At 40.7% G+C, this 17058-nt stretch overlaps 1 protein-coding gene across 1 annotated transcript; it reads right to left on the bottom strand.

Moving 5' to 3' along the window:
* Nucleotides 1–12939: 12939 nt before the first annotated feature.
* Nucleotides 12940–15159, bottom strand: LOC126703805 (uncharacterized). The gene is made up of 3 exons (XM_050402877.1): nucleotides 14680–15159; nucleotides 14165–14442; nucleotides 12940–13297 (listed from the first exon to the last, which is right to left on the bottom strand). The coding sequence occupies exons 1-3, from the start codon at nucleotides 15157–15159 to the stop codon at nucleotides 12940–12942; spliced, it is 1116 nt and encodes a 371-aa protein (XP_050258834.1).
* Between the last annotated feature and the right edge of the window lie 1899 nt (nucleotides 15160–17058).

Here is a 17058-nt window from a genome sequence, read left to right as displayed (position 1 = left end):
CAGAAATTTCTCCCTCCTCTCTCCTCTCTCTTATTATTTTTGTTCTCTTCTCTCTCTTCCTTCTCTCTTTCTCATCTGCTCTCTCCTCTCTTCAGACCCAAACACCATCCTCCTCCCAACATCAACATCACACATCACAATAGTTCATTTTTTCTGGTAGGTTGCTTTTCGGGTCGTGTTGTGTATTTTTTTTTATTTTTTTTTTCCTGTGACCAGAGCTTAAAGGAAGAGGTGGGTATGGCTGGGTTTCTGGGTTGCTCAAATTGGTGATGGGTTTGGTGGAGATCGGCGTGGGTCACTGGGTTTGGTGGAGCTCAACATGGGTCACTGGGTTTATTTCTATTTTTTATTGTTTTTATTGTTTCTATTTTTATATATTATATATTTATTTATTTGAATAGAAACAATTTTTTTATTCTTTTTTTTTTTTTTTTTGGTATGGAATGTACGGGAAAGTTCAACATAGGTGAGAAAGTCTTGAAAAAGATTCTTTCCGAACATGAGCCTCACCCAAGAGGGAAACTCCATTTTGTGCTCGCTTTCTTTTGTCATGCATCATGGCTGGGTGAGTTAGCCCATTGCGAATTAACCTTCGTGCTTCCAATTTGGTTATGCACTTTTTGGTATGATTTGATAGGACTTGAGAAGGCGGACGAGTACTTCCAAAGAATAACTGAAATGAAAAAAGATAGGATAACACTGGCAGTAAGAAAGTAGGCCATAGTGGCTATTGCGAGTAAGGTAGTCCCCAACCATTGAGATGATGGTTATTACCAAAATACTAGTAATCTATGTGATACAAAGTGTATCAATCTTTTGCATCTAAAACTCTATTTATATAGCACTACCTGATCGGTTGATGACTAGGAATAGTTTGAAGTGATTGATTTATTTTGGATGAGAACTAAGCATAAAGGGCCATCATAAGACAAAGGGCCAAAAATGTGAGAAAACTGTGGAAGTATGTTGCAATAATATATTTCAGTTAGCACATTTTTCAACCATAATTAATTTCTAACTATAGGGACACGTTTATAGTACCCAAGCCCAAAATGTGTGGGATCTTGGCCCAATGAGCCCAATAAAATAAATTTGTAGAGAGTGGGTCGAAGAACTAGGCCCTAATGGGTAGGACAACGGCAAACACTGAATTGAATGACAATCAAACACAAATAAGAGATTCTGATGTGAATGAACTTTCAGTCCGAGAAGGTCACCCTTGTATAGGTTGATCATAGTTGGATACAAAGACCATTTAGGTTCCCACGGTGTTCTCTCTCCTTCCTCTTTTTTCTTCCCTTTTTCTCATGGAGGGTTTCTCGTATTTTATAGCTCCCCTTGCGTCATCTTAGTCTTACACTTGTTGATCATCTGAGCCCCTACTTGAGTATCCATCCCATCAAACACCCTCTCTAGCTTCTGTGAGTTGTGGTAGCCAAGGTAGCACTGTTCAGAGGTCTTCTCCACATAAATGCAGCCAGAAAAGTAGCTGCGGTGCATTTAATGCGGTGGTAGTAGCTTTCACTTAGATATTTTTGGGTTTTCTTCCTTCCCACATATTCGAGTGGCATGTCTCTATTCGTTGGGATTTTTGGAGGATCACTTCAATTGCCTAAGTACATATTTGAGTTGTATTCAACGTATCTGAGGAAGAATTTCTCCTTAGACCATTTCCATTCGTTCCTTACTTATGAGACTTTAAATTGGAAATCTTAACCATTATTTGTCCCTCTCAGACCGTTCCAACTCCTTGGATAAAGCCCAAGGCCCAATGCATGATTTTGGGCCCTTATCCTTACAATAGCCCCTAAAAACTCCAGTTTTTCTCTCTCATCCAAGGAGAAAAAGTGGGGTTTTAATTTTTAAGAGATAAAACCAAATGATTCCTTGATTCACACGTGCGGGAGTGCCGTTTTGTGCGCCTCATAATTATTACTAATGTTTCGAAGCCCGCGAAGCATCATTAATTGCTCTAGGCGGCGTTTTGTCCTCTGTATCTAACGGCGACATGCAGATCCAACGGTTGACATTTTTCCTTGAATTTTGAGTAGGATTACTCCCACTCATTTTCTCCCTCTATATAAAGCCTTGAGGGAACTCATTTTTAGTCTTTACTTCATACATCTTCAAGTGTTTCAGAGAACTCTAGCGCTCCAACCCACAAAATACTCTAAATTCCAAAGTTTCTATAACTCTTTCATTAAGAGATTCTCTAAAGGTCTTTTCTAAAGGATCAGGACTAGCATAGTTGTTCTCGTAAGTATTTCTCTTTTTAAATTTTCCTTTTCTACTCGGCCAATCTTGTTGGCCTTCTTCTTTCTTAGAAAACCTCCTTTGCGTCCTCCTCGTCTGCTTAGATGGGTAGATTCAAGCATTTAGTGGACTTTTCAGCAGGTATGGAGGGTTTTAGGGCCAGATATCATATCCCGCAAGGGGTGGTTTTAGAGTATTGACCCTCGGACCGAATACTTACAGACAGAAAAGTGGGTGAAGTCGTCATTCCCATGATTGCTTTCATAGAGGGAGGAATGACGCTTCCAATGGGTAGGGTAACCAAAGATTACCTTATTAACCATAGATAACTCCCCATCAGTGTGCCCTTACCCTCTTTAGGGTCTTGGGTTGCGTAGACGCTCTCAATGAGTAAATGGACTTAGGGCTTACGTGGCATGATGTGGTTCACATGTATGAATGCCACAAGCTCGGCGGTGCAGGATACTACCTCAAGTCCCAGTCCGACATCGTCAGATTGATATCGTGCCTGCCTAAGTCAAATAAAGGCATGAAGGACGATTACCTCGTTGTCTCCGAGGAGTGGCATGACAGTCTTCATTGCCCAACTCGGGCGGGAGATCCAGGTGGGGTATCCTAGGATTAGGTCCTTTAGGTGAAGGATTTAGCCCTTTCTAGTTTTATTCCTTTTCATTTTTAACATTTCCTATTCTTCTAAGGATAATTTTTATTGGTTTGACCACGATTTCCTTCTCGGATGTTATTGCAGACAAAGACCACGTTGCTCCAAAGATCAGTCTGACCAACGTTCCAGCTCTCAACTACCTATTGAGATCGGAGATATTCGTAAGCAAGGATGGACAGCTGAGGGCTGCTCATCTGATTTTGGACTACGTGCCGCTATCTCACATATTTCAGGACATGAGTCAGGCGATAAGGGTGGGAAGCTCTAGACTGGCATGCATAGATATTTCTAAGCTAGGGTTTTGGCTCGGAGAGAACTTCCTCCAGTTGAGTTGCTGATTTGGCGCGGACCCTAGGAGGTAGCTGTTTTGAGAGAGGAGACAGCTTCTGTGTAGTTATCCCTTGAGGCCGAGATTGACAATTTTCGTCTTGAAGACGAAAGGGTCCCAGAAAGGCTCATGGAGCTCTCGGATTCAGAAACCGAGTTTGATAAACTTTTAATAGCTCATCCGCAAAAGCTAGTCGTTGCCAGAGTTGAATCTAGCTTGGAGGAAGAAGAAGAAGGTATGGACTTGAAGCAAAGAATCGGCCTAAAGGGCCTAATGGCCAATAGAAATAAGGGGCATACTTCAAAAGAAGCCCCTAAGGCCAAGGTTACTCCCAATCTTCTTCCTCCTCCTCCTCCTCCGCTCCCTGCCAACCTCGAACTGAAGGCCATTCCGGATTTAAGGAAGAAGAGGCCAGCTGAGGACCTAGAGGAAGGAGAGGTGGCACTCCAAAAAGGGGCTAAGCAACAGAAGAAATCCAAGTACCCTAAGGATAAGAGGGCTAAATCAATGGAATGCCATGATGAAGCCGAGGTATGTCGTGGACAGTGAACCTGGGCCCCTCGGTTAGAGGTGGAGGGTGCTCCCATCCCTTGGGATGCCACGCTTTGGGAGTCCTAAAGGGGGCACGCTACCATCCTCATCGAGACCCTAGAGCAACCCCTTCTCCTCCCCCGTGACATGGAGGGCCTCAGGCATACCAAGCAAGCTAACCTCTTCATGTCGTTGAAGAGGAACCTCGCAATGGTAAGCCAAGCGATCCTTAAGTGCACTTCTGATCACATGTATATAAACCTGACCACCTCGCTATTATTATTCAGGTTACTCAGTAGGTTTACATAGCTGAGGAGTGGGTCAAGAATGCTCACGATAAAGTTAATGTTAAGGCCTACTCTTAAGCTAATGCTTGAAAGTTCAAATAGTATAAAAACATCCTTGAATGTTTAGACCCTCAATTTACAAAATACCAATTCAAGCTTTATATCAAACAATTAATGTGCGGAACATGAAATAAAAGCTTAATACAGAATTGGTAAACACTCTAAGCCAATTGAAATCACATCCACAGCAGAAAATAAAAGGCAAAGATAAAGGAAAGAGAGATGCAAACATAAGGAAAATACACGATGTGTTATCGAAGAGGAAACCGAAGCCCTGGGCGTAAAACCTCTCCACCGCCCTCCAAGCGGTCAATAATCCACTAGAAAATGTAGTTGGGATACATGAACAACAATAGACCCTCCAAGCCTAATCTACCCGATGTACCTAAGCCCTCCAAGCTTCTTGCTCCAACGAGGTTGCGCTGAACCTTTTTCTTTTCTAGCTTACCGGATTCCGCTATAATCCATAGCATCCGCCATCCTTGGCATCTTCCAATGCTTCCCAAAGCTCCAAAAGCACTCAACACTCTAAATGGGTGTGGGTAGTGTTTGGATAGAAATCTCCTCTCAATAGACATGACAATGAGAGAGGGAATGAGAAGAGACTACAAAGATTTCTCTCTAAGAATGAGTAGCTCTCTCTAATTGGGTGGGTGTTTTGAAGAAACCTCTCTTAGGGTTTTTCTTTCTGAATAGCCACACATATCTTATGGGAATGAGGGGTATTTATATTGGTGTGAGAATGGAATGCGAAGAGTCAGTTTTTCCAAAACAGGGTTGGCTGGCGACTTAACCTCGCGACTTGACTGAGTCGCGAGTTCAAGCCGCGAGCTAGCTGACTGGCTAGTCTTGATTTTTGTCCTTTAGTGCTCCTACTGGCATGACTGTTCAGCTCCCCTGCATGCTTTGCACGTGTGCAACTTTTGGCGGCTTGCAAGCCGCGAGCCTCCCCTAGCTGCGAGTCTCTGCTTCACTGCACTGTCTTGAACATTTCTTCACACTCTCTCACACACTACCCTTACGTGATTCTCACCAAAATACAAGGTTTCTAAGTATTGTATTACAAGCAAATTTGTCACGGAATAAAGGCAACACATGGTTGATTAAATTCAACCTTACAATCTCCCCCTTTGGCTATTCCGTGAAAAAACACCCTAAAATAGACTCTAGACATAAACGTAAGTTTGGGAACAATGACAAAACTCACTCACACCTAAATCTAGAAACTATGAAGCTCTTGAATCATATGAATATGAATCTCCTGAAACACAATAATACACTATGATCATTGTGTACAGAAAAGCATGAAATGCATATGAAGGCATGATATGATTAAGCAAAGATGGAGTTAAGAAACAAACCATAGCTTGTTCAAACAAGCAATCACTACAAGGTAATGACCACAATGCTCATTCACACTTGGACATACAAGCTAATAAGATTAATGCAAATCACTTGCATGCCCAACACTCAACCAATGCATAATACACTAAGTATATGCATCTAGGAACAATCCTATAAGGGCACAAGAGTGACAGTACTTAACAAGAAAATGCAAGACATTTAGTTAGAAGTACTGATTTAACATAGCATAAAGGTTGCATAAAGCATGGTACAAACCATAAAGCCTACAGATAATGAAAACAAATTCTAAAAGCTTACAAAAGCAGCATGGATACAAAGCACAAAATACTGAATATAAACTTAAACAATATAAACTAAAAGTGCTTAAAGTTTCTCCCCTTCAAAGTGATGAGAAGTTGTGATGCACTTGGAACATATATACTTGTAACCTGAAACACTTGCATATAACACATTAGACCCTCAAGATAAAGCAAGTAATAAAAGGATAAATATAATGTAACAAGTAAATTGCTATCAAGTAAACATGATGTGAAACATGTGAGCAACTTGATCATACACCAAAACAGTCATATAGAAATGACTACAATGATCACATAGCAAAGCAATTGATCATCCGAACATGCATTCAATGAAGCACAATAGCATAAGGAAGTATGCATGTCCAAAACAAACATGATGCGATGAGAACAATAAAACATAATTCAAAACTCCATAAAGCCAACAAGAAAATAAACAGAACAAAATTTTCTAATTAACCCAAAGTCTTCTCCCCCATGGAATATCTCTCCCCCTACAAATGTGCATGAGAAATAGAATTTCTCCCCCTAAGGATGTGCACAAAAGTCATATAGAAATGACAAAACACTCCGGTATACTTTCTAGAGTATACTCTCCCCCTTTTTGTCAGGAATAGACAAAGGGTCAAGAAGAAACGAGGGTAAGAGATGAAGGAAAAAACAATGATAATGATGCATGAGGGGTGTGAGATGAATGAGAAAATGAAGCTCAAACCTAAGACAATGTAAAATGCTACAGAGCATAAGGTAGACATGACATGCTAGGATGAAGAAGCAAGGTCTAGACCAATGCATGACAAGGGTAGCAAAGGTGTGTGCAAGAGGTGGCTATGTGCAATGCATGACCAATGCATGAAAAATACACATGTGGGGTAAGGTGTGTTAAATACATAACCAATGAACCAAACATGTTCCTAATAAGGAAACATGAGAAACCCCAAAGTTTGGTACTCATTGGAGTCCAAACAAGCGAGAAAATGTCTAAAAGGGATTTTATCAAACACCTAGCATGCACACTATGAATAATAATGTGAAACAATGCATGAACATCATGAAATTCACCCTTAATACATGTTATTTCTGTCACAAGGGGCCAACAACCAATGCAAATCAACAAAAGAAACCAATCCCATGAAGAAATTTGACAAAAAAATAAGTTTTCCCAACCCCTATAATAAAAATCCCAACCAAGAGCACAAAACTCTCCAAAACATAATCTAAGGATCAAAATTAATGAAAAAAGTTTATAATTACCTTAGGATTGTTAATGGAATGAAAAACCATTCAAATTGGTTAGGTTTTGATGTAAAAAATTGAAAGAGGGGTTTTAGAGAGGATAGGAGAGGTTTAAAACAAGTTTCCCATGAAAAAGCTCTTTAAAAAACTGATTCTGGGCGTTTCGCGACTGGCGAGTTGCGAGCCAAGTCGCAAGTGAGTCGCGAAACCCCTTTGTATGAACTCGCAGCTTAAACTCGCAGCTTGCAAGTCACCAAAACGAGTGGCCAAAACTGACAGCTCACGCAAGTAGCCAAAATGAGTAGCCAAAAATTCTGACACTTGTTTTTCAAAACAGAACATGTTTAAACATTAAAAAACAAAGTAAGCACTAAACAAGAACATAAAGAGTGATAAAAATCACTTCCAAAAACATATAAAATGATCAAAAATCTTTTTGGATTAATCCATATAAGATTGAGCGCACACACATCACATTTAGACAAGTACAATTTAACAAATGAATAAGACATTCATTGAACATTAGGCAAGTGTGTTGTGTGTGTGTATCAAATGTGGAATAGTCTTTAGTCTAGAGTGAAACTTCAATGATCAATTCAATCAAGTCATACACAACTATAACTAAGTCAAGTGGTTTATCTTAATTATAGAAATGAACATATATGACCTCCCACAAGAAAATGATTACATACGATGAAACTTTTCATTTGGCTTCTTTACAATTCATAACATTTGATCATTTTGAATCAAAACATCTCATTTTGAGATCGATGCCTAAAATTTATGATATTTCAATTTGATGAACAAACCTTTGGCTTTTTGGGCATCATATATTTTCATATAAGTCGCTTTCCCTTTTTCCTAATTGAATACTAGTATGTGCGATGACTTTTGCAGCTCATTATCTCTTTTCATTTTGAGATTTACATTTATTGAGCTCTTTAAGCAATCAAACTAAAAGAGTGGGAAGAGATATAAGTACAAGTCTACGCATGTATCAAAACCAACATGACTATTGACTAATCATTCATGACAAGCTTGAAGATCGATTTACAACAATCACACAAAGATGTCAAGATTTTTCCCACAAAGATATAAGTGCAAAAATAACAAGCTAAGCTCGTAAATGCACAAAGCCATTTGTACAAAGGTACAAGGCCAAACTCATATGTGATATGTGCTCAAACATATATAATCAAACTTTTTGAATTTTTCACTTTTTATGTGGTTTTGGATTTTTTACTCACACAAAACTGAAATATAAAAGTAAGATAAAAAACAAAACAATGCATACAAATAAATGCAAGATGCACAAAATGCATGAAGATATGACATTTAATGCATGATGGGTCCAACAAAGATCGAAAAAATTAGATCAAGGACCAAAAGAGCAAAAGCTCAACCATAGGAACCCTTTCTCATCCAAACGAAACGATTGTTTGGAATGAGTGTCTCAAGAGAAGTAAGACGAGGGTTGGAAGAATGAGAACTGGAGATGCACATAGTCAAGGAGATAAGAGCATTAAACATTTTCTTTAACAACATGCTATTTTCACTCAAAACCGGTTTACTCTTTTTAGCACAATTTCCATGAAGCTCAAGTTTCTCTTTTCTTTTGATTCTTTTAACGGCATGAAACTTAGAGCATTGAGGTCTTAGATGACCAAAGGCACCACAATGGTGACAAACAATGCGTTTAGGTCTACTAGGCTTTTTGGGAAGAGATCTAGCAACATTGTTTTGTTCCCTTTTCAACTTGGAGCATTGAGGTCTTATATGACCGATCACACCGCAGTGGTGGCAAGTTGGAACAAACTTAGATCCATTCAAAACCTTAGGTTGAGACTTAACAGAGGCTTTGACTTAACAACCTTTTTCTCCACCTTTTGATTTCTTTTATGTGGAGGAATGTACACCGATTTGTCCCTTAAGGTAGAACACACACTAGGCACAAAATCAAGTACCACAACATGATTGCAACAAATATTTTCATCCTTTTTAATAATAGGTTCAGCAATCAAACACTTGGCATGCATCTTAAGGGATTCATTTTCACATTTAAGATCATCAACAAGTTTGCTAGACAAAACAAGCTTAGCATCTAAGTCCATATTCAAACATTCAAACTCTTTCAGTTTTTCAAGAGAAATTTCAGCAAGTTTTTTTATATTTCTCAACCAATTTGTTGGATTCATTGAGCTTGGCAATCAAATCATCCTTTTCACAAAATAACTTGCTCAAATTCTTTTGAAACTTCTTAGCATTTTTCTTCAAGAGTTTGTCAACAACACCTATAGATTCAAATAACATGTCATCACACTTATGAGGATTAACACTCATAGAGGCATTTTCACAAACACGTGGCATGTTACATTCATCACTAACCAAATCATACAAAGAGTCATACAAAGCACAATCCATGGCAAATAAACATAAGGGGTCAAGGATCACACTTAGGTAATTAAACCACAATAAGTGTACCCGCTCTGATACCAAATGAAAGTTCAAATAGTTTAAAAACACCCTTGAATGTTTAAACCCCCAATTTACAAAATACCAATTCAAGTTTTATATCAAAAAATTAATGTGCGGAACATGAAATAAAAGCTTAATACAGAATTGGTAAACACTCTAAGCCAATTAAAATCATATCCACAACAGAAAATAAAAGGCAAAGATAAAGGGAAGAGAGATGTAAACACAAGGACAACACACGATGTGTTATCGAAGAGGAAACCGAAGCCCTCGGCGTAAAACCTCTCCACCGCCTTCCAAGCGGTTAATAATCCACTAGAAAATATAGTTGGGATACATGAACAGTAATAGACCCTCCAAGCCTAATCTACCCGATGTACCTAAGCCCTCCAAGCTTCTTGCTCCAACGAGGTTACGCCGAACCTTTTTCTTTTCTAGCTTACCAGATTTCGCTATAATCCATAACATCCGCCATCCTTGGCATCTTCCAATGCTTCCCAAAACTCCAAAAGCACTCAACACTCTAAATGGGTGTGGGTATTATTTGGATAGAAATCTCCTCTCAATAGGTATGACAATGAGAGAGGGAATGAGAAGAGACTATAAAGATTTCTCTCTAAGAATGAGTAGCTCTCTCTAATTGGGTGGGTGTTTTGAAGAAACCTCTCTTAGGGTTTTTCTTTCTGAATAGCCACACATATCTTGTGGGAATAAGGGGTATTTATACTGGTGTGAGAATGGAATGCGAAGAGTCAGTTTTTCCAAAACAGGGTTGGCTGGCGACTTGACCTCGCGACTTGACCTCGCGACTTGACTGAGTCGCGAGTTCAAGCCGCGAGCAAGCTGACTGGCCAGTCTTGATTTTTGTCCTGTAATGCTCCAGCTGGCATGACTATTTAGCTCCCCTGCATGCTCTGCACGTGTGCAACTTTTGACGGCTTGCAAGCCGCGAGCCTCCCGCGAGTCCTAGTCGCGAGTCTCTGCTTCACTGCACTGTCTTGAACATTTCTTCACACTCTCTCACACACTACCCTTACATGATTCCCACCTAAATACAAGGTTTCTAAGTGCTGTATTATAAGCAAATTTGTTACGAAATAAAGCCAACACATGGTTGATTAAATTCAACCTTACAATGCTGAAAAGATGTTGGGAGCCCCTAAGGAAGAGCACAAGGAGTTGACCAACAAACTGAAGGAGTCAAACAAAGAGTGCCAGAGTGCCTTAGCTGGCCTAAAAGGTGCTAAGGCCTAAGCCGAAGATCAGTGCAAATTGCTCTACACGACAGAGCTGAGCCTGGCCATCGAAAGATAAAAAGTTTTGGACCTCAAGGCAGAACTACAAAAAGTTAAAGATGCAGCCTGGGTGGCCAGAGAAGCTGCCGAGGCCGCGGTAAAGGCCTCCTATGAGCGTGGGGTGACTGATACCGAGGCTTAGCTGGCAGAGGAGGTGGCCATGGTATGTAGGGACTATGTTGCCGAGTCCTGGGGGGTAGCCATGGACAAGGCGAAAGCTCCTACAGACTTGAAGTTGAGGAAGGACGAGCACATCTTTTTTCCGAAGGACATCCAAGAGATTCCATCCGAACTTCCTCCACCCCTTGCCCTTTCTTTGCCTCCTCTGGAGCAGCCCCTTGTCATTCAGGATTTTTCTCTTAATGCTAAGGTGGGGATTCAGACTAAGAAGGGCAAGGAGGTGTAACCACCAGCTTAAGCCAGCCAGTTAGAGGATCAACTCACAATCAAGGATGTGATCTCCAAGTCTAAGGATGGTGAAGAGGCTGATCTCCAAGCTATTGGCTCCAAGGGGAACTCCAAGGCTTAGACATAGGATTTACCTTTGTTTTTGTTGCTATTATCTGTAACATATTTCTTCTTTTTCAATCAATGGAAAGACTTTTTATTTATTTATTTATTTATCTTGCATGCCTTGAAGCTTATGACTATTGTAAGTAAAATTGAACTGTCATAACTCCTTTAATAACATCTAGTTATAGCCACTTGTCCTCGGCTTAAATAATTTGACTAAATATCAACAATAAAAAGATTTGCCACATACTTACGCTGTGAATTGATCTTTGTGTGATGAGGATCGAATCTAATATAGGTAAGTAATTTACTTCGTAAAAGATAGGAAGTGTGAACATCCTACATTTTGCCCAACACTTAGACAAACGTGTGAGATTCTTAGTCGGTTCAAGACCATTAATCTGAGGAAATTAGGTGTAATCTTGGATTTGTTTCTCCCATTAGTGGAGGAAACATAAGTACTCCAATGGTAATATTTAGCAATTTATCATCAAGTGTTGATTTCACTTAAGTATGTGGTCTGGGGAATCAGATGTTGGATTTTAATTTCCCCCAAGTATTCAATCTAAGAGTCCTAACATGACTCAGGACTTGTTTAATACTTACAAAGATGTCATAGAGTGCTAATTTCCTCAAAGCATTTGGTTCAAGGACACAGGCATGACTAAGTTTCTATTTAAGCACTTTAATAGATGTTATAAGTTATTAATTTCCTCGAGACTTGTGGTCCGAGGAGCCATGCAAGACTTTGGTTCTGTTTAATATTTGAACGAATATCACACAGTGTTAATTTCCCTAAAGTATCTGGTTTGAGGACACAGGCATGACTAAGGTTCTGTTTAAGCACTTTAATAGATGCCATAAGTTATTAATTTCCCTAAAGCTCATGGTCCAAGGAGCCACGCAAGACTTTGGTTTTGTTTAACACTTGAACGGATGTCACACAGTGTTAATTTCCCCAAAGCATCCAGTCCGAGGACACAGGCATGACTAAGATTCTATTTAAGTATTTTAATAGATGCCATAAGTTATTAATTTCCCCAAGGCTTGTGGTCTGAGGAGTCATGCAAGACTTTGGTTCTGTTTAATACTTGAATGGATGTCACACATAGTGTTAATTTTCCCAAAGCATCCGGTCCGAGGACACAAGTATGACTAAGGTTATGTTTAAGCACTTTAATAGATACCATAAGTTATTAATTTCCCCAAGGCTTGTGGTCCGAGGAGCCATGCAAGAATTTGGTTCTGTTTAATACTTGAATGAATGTTACACATAGTGTTAATTTCCTTAAAGCATCTGGTCCGAGGACACAGACATGACTAAGGTTTTGTTTAAGCACTTTTAAAGGGAAATTTCATTGAGATATTGACAAAGCAAATGTATGTATTGACAGAGGAAAGTTTCATTAATAATAATACCTTTTCAGGTTGTTTAAATTCCAAGGATGTGGTATTACATGCTCATCTAAGTCTTCTAGAAAATATGCTCCTATGCCAACCACTGAGGTAATGCGATATGGTTCCTTTCAATTGGATCCTAGCTTTCCCCACACTGGGTTCTTGGCGGTGCCTAGAACCTTCCTTAGTACCAAGTCTCCAGGAACTAATGGCCTTAGCTTCACATTAGCATATAACCTTACTTGAGTTTGTGTTGATAGTACGCCAATTGGACCATTGCACTTTCTCTTCTTTCTTCAATAAAGTCTAAGTTCTTTTCTAGCAATTCATTGTTACTGCTCGGATTGAATGAGCTGGTCTTTAGCGTTGGGAAGCCAGTTTCTAAAGGAATGACGGCCTTTGCTCCATAAGTCATTGAAAAGAGGATCTCCCTTATTGACCTCCGAAGTGTTGTTCGATATGTCCACAGGACGTGTGGCAATTCTTCCACCCATCTTCCTTTCGTATCATCCAATCTCTTTTTAATCTCGTTCACTATGACTTTGTTAACAGCCTCGACTTGACCATTCTCCTGGGGATAAGCTGGGGTAGAATACCTATTTGTGATTTCCAAATTACAGTAGTATCTCTTGAAGGATTTGCTATTAAACTGAAGTCCGTTGTCCGAGATGAGGGCGCGAAGGACCCCGAATTGGGTGACAATGTTTTTCTAGACAAACTTCTTGGCGTCCACATCTCTGATATTCACCAAGGGTTCAGCTTCAACCCATTTGGTGAAATAGTTTGTGCCGACCAACAAATATCTCTTATTACCTATTGCTTTGGGGAAAGGGCCAACAATATCCAAGCCCCACTGTGCAAATGGCCAAGGGCTGGATAGGGGATTAAGGATTCCTCCTGGTTGGTATATGTTTGGTATGAATCTTTAACACTGATCGCACTTCTTCACATATTCATATGCTTCCTTTTGCATATTTGGCCACCAATAGCCTTGAGTGATGGCTTTGTGAGACAAAGATCTTCCTCTCATGTGGCTTTCATAAATCACTTCATGTAACTCCTCAAGGAGCAGCTCTGATGCTTCGAGGTGAATTCAGAGTAGGTATGGCTCAGAAAAGGAGCGCTTATAGAGTTTTTGGTCCTCGAATAGCTAGAAACGAGGCGTCTTTCTCCGTACTTTGTCAACCTCCGACTTATCCTCTAGTAAGATGTCCTCTTTCAGGAATAGTATTTTGGGATCCATCCAACTGGGCCCCACTCTGACTTGGTGAATCTGGGCCATCTTCTCCCTTACCTCGGTGGGTTTGCACATGTCTTCTATAAGGATAACCCGATGTAAGCTCTGCACCGAGGAGGTTGCAAGCGTGGCTAGGGAATCGGCATGTGTGTTTCCACTACTAGGGATGTGTAATAGGCTGAATGATTTAAATTTTGATTGCAAATGCCTAACTTAACTTAAGTACCCTTGCATTCTCTCATCTTTTGCTTCTAACTCGCCCTTGACTTGGCTAACAACCAACATTGAGTCCGAGAACATCTTCATGGCTTTTCCCCCCATCTTTTGAACCATAGACATTCCTTCCAGCAATGCTTCATATCTGGCCTCGTTGTTTGTGACCGAGAAGCCCAATCTTAATGATTTTTCAATGGTGAGCTTCTCAGGGGAGACCAGTACTAGCCCCACTCTGGATCCCCCTTGGTTCGCTGCTCCATCAACATACACCTTCCAGTATAATGGTTCCTACGGGGCAATTGAGCCAACCGATTTTCCATCCATGTGTTGTGCTTCTGTCTCATTCTCTAACGGGGCTTCAACGAACTCGGCCACCAAATTTGTGAGGACCTGGCCCTTAACAGAGGTACGGGGCATGTATTTGATGTCAAAAGCCCCTAGGATCATCCCCCATTTAGCAATCCTCCCCATGTAATTAGCACTTCGAAGTATGACCCTAAGTAGAAGTTAAGTTAAGACAACAACCGTGTATGCTTGGAAGTAATGGGGAAGCTTTCGTGTTCCATGCACCACTGCCAAGATGACCTTCTCCAGTGGTAGATAGCGAACCTTGGCCTCATGTAGTGACTTGCTCACATAGTAAACTGGCCGTTGTATGCCACTATCAACCCGTGTCAATACCAAACTCACAGCATGAGGGGCCACAACGATATAAGCAAATAGAACTTCATCAATCTCAAGACTAGACATGATAGGTGGATAAGAGAGATATTTCTTAAGTTGCTGGAAGGCCAAAGCACACTCTTCGGTCCATTCGAATCCCTTCCATTTATTTATCAATAAGAAGAAGGGTCTGCGTCTATCCACTAATCGAGAGATAAACCAGTTCAAGGCAGTAGTCATTCCAGTTAGCTTCTGAACTTCTTTGGGATTATGTGGTGGTTGTAGACTGTTTATTACCTTAATCTGGTTAGGGTTAGCCTCGATTCCTCGATGAGTCACCATATAGCCCAGAAACTTGCCTGACCCGACAATTAAAGAGCATTTGGAAGCGTTAAGGCATAACTTGTGTTTCCTCAGGATTTCAAAGATATTTTCGAGGTCTCCTATGTGCTAGGACAACATCTTGCTCTTTACCACCATATCATCTATATATACCTTAATACTCTTGCCCAATTGTGGTTCAAACATCTTGGTCATCATTCTTTGATAGGTGGATCCCGCATTTTTCAAGTCAAAGGGCATCACCTTATAATGGTAGTTTATAGTGGGAGTGACAAAAGCTATCTTTTCCTGATCATCCAGGGCTAGTGGTATCTAGTGATATCCTTGGAAGACATACAAGAAGCTCATCTGAGGATGACCTATTGTTGCATTTACCAATTGGTCTATCTGAGGTAGGGGGAAAGGATCCTTCAGACAAACTTTGTTCAAGTCTGTGAAATTCACACACACTCGCCACTTCCCATTTTTCTTTTTTACCACCACGGTGTTGGCCAACCACTCGGGGTAAAACACTTCCTTAATGGCCCCCGCTTGCTTAAGCTTCGTCACTTTGTCTCTAACAGCATCGTAGTGATCTTTGGATGAGCATCGAGGTGGTTGCTTTTTGGGGGTGATAGATGGGTTGACATTTAAATGATGACAGATGAAGTTCGGATCCACCCCTGGGGCTTCATAAGCGTTTCATGCGAACACATCAACATTTTTCCTAAGGAACTCTATTAGCTCATCTTTCTCTTGAAGGGGCAATTGAGCCCTTACCTGAAAGAACTTCTCCAAATCATTGCCAACAATCACCCTGTCTAGATCTTCACACTTCGCTTCCTTGGCCGATCCATTGTATGACAACACCAGAGCTTTTGATTGCTATAAGCCCTTTTCAGCAGAGGACAAGGACTCAACTTTAGGCCGACGCAAGATGGCAGCCACTAGGCATTGCCTAACCATGGATTGATTCCTAACGATCTCTCTGACCTGGCCTTCTGACGGATATTTCACCTTCTGCTGTAAAGTAGAAGAGATGGCCCCTAAGGCATAAAGCTAGGGCTTGGCCATAATGGTTGTGTAAGGTGAATAAGTGTCCACCACGATGAAATCCACCTCTACCACCTCTGAACCAGTCTGTATGGGTAGCCTAATCTGACCTTTCAGAATGACCATCTTCCCATCAAAACTTACTAGGGGGGAATCATAGGCTGTTAGATCCTCTGGTCTTAGGTTCAGCCCCTTGTACAGGTCGGGGTACATAATCTCGGCGCCACTGCCCTGGTCCACCAATACTCTTTTTACATCATAGCCCCTAATCCTGAGTGTGACCACCAAAGCATCATCATGAGGCTGGATGGTCCCAATTTTATCCTCTTCTGAGAAGCCTAGAACCAATTGGATTTCTACTCTAGCTCTTTTCGGCCTCAAATTAGAGTCTTCGGCTGTTTACCGAGCTATGGACATCATTCTGAAGGGACAAGAGCCAGTTCTTCCCAGAGCAGCGAAGATGATGTTTATTGTTCCTAATGGAGGTCTTGAGGAATCATCTTTTCGGGGTTCTGAAGTTATCTGGCCCCCTTGGCCACTAGAGTGATGCAAGAATTGCTTAAGTTTCCCTTCTCGGACCAGTTGGTCCAAATGATCCCACAAATTCTTGCAATTCTCGGTGGTGTGTCCTTGGTCTTGGTGGTATTGGCAATAAAGGCTCTGATTGTGCCTCATGGGATTTCCTGCCATCTTATTTGGTCACCTGAAGAATGGTTCATTCTTGATTTTTTCTAGGACTTGACGCACCGGTTCTCGGAACACGACATTGACCGCCTGAGTATTAGCAGACCCTAATTGTCTAGTAAAATCTCTCTTCAGCCGGTTATTATTGTATCGGTCCGACCTGAAATCCCTCCTCTCTTGAGG

Source organism: Quercus robur, chromosome 10 (genome assembly GCF_932294415.1).
Source record: "Quercus robur chromosome 10, dhQueRobu3.1, whole genome shotgun sequence".
Lineage (NCBI taxonomy): Eukaryota > Viridiplantae > Streptophyta > Magnoliopsida > Fagales > Fagaceae > Quercus > Quercus robur.
The sequence above is the reverse complement of the archived record's forward strand: the minus strand, read 5'-3'. Positions and strand labels throughout refer to the sequence as shown.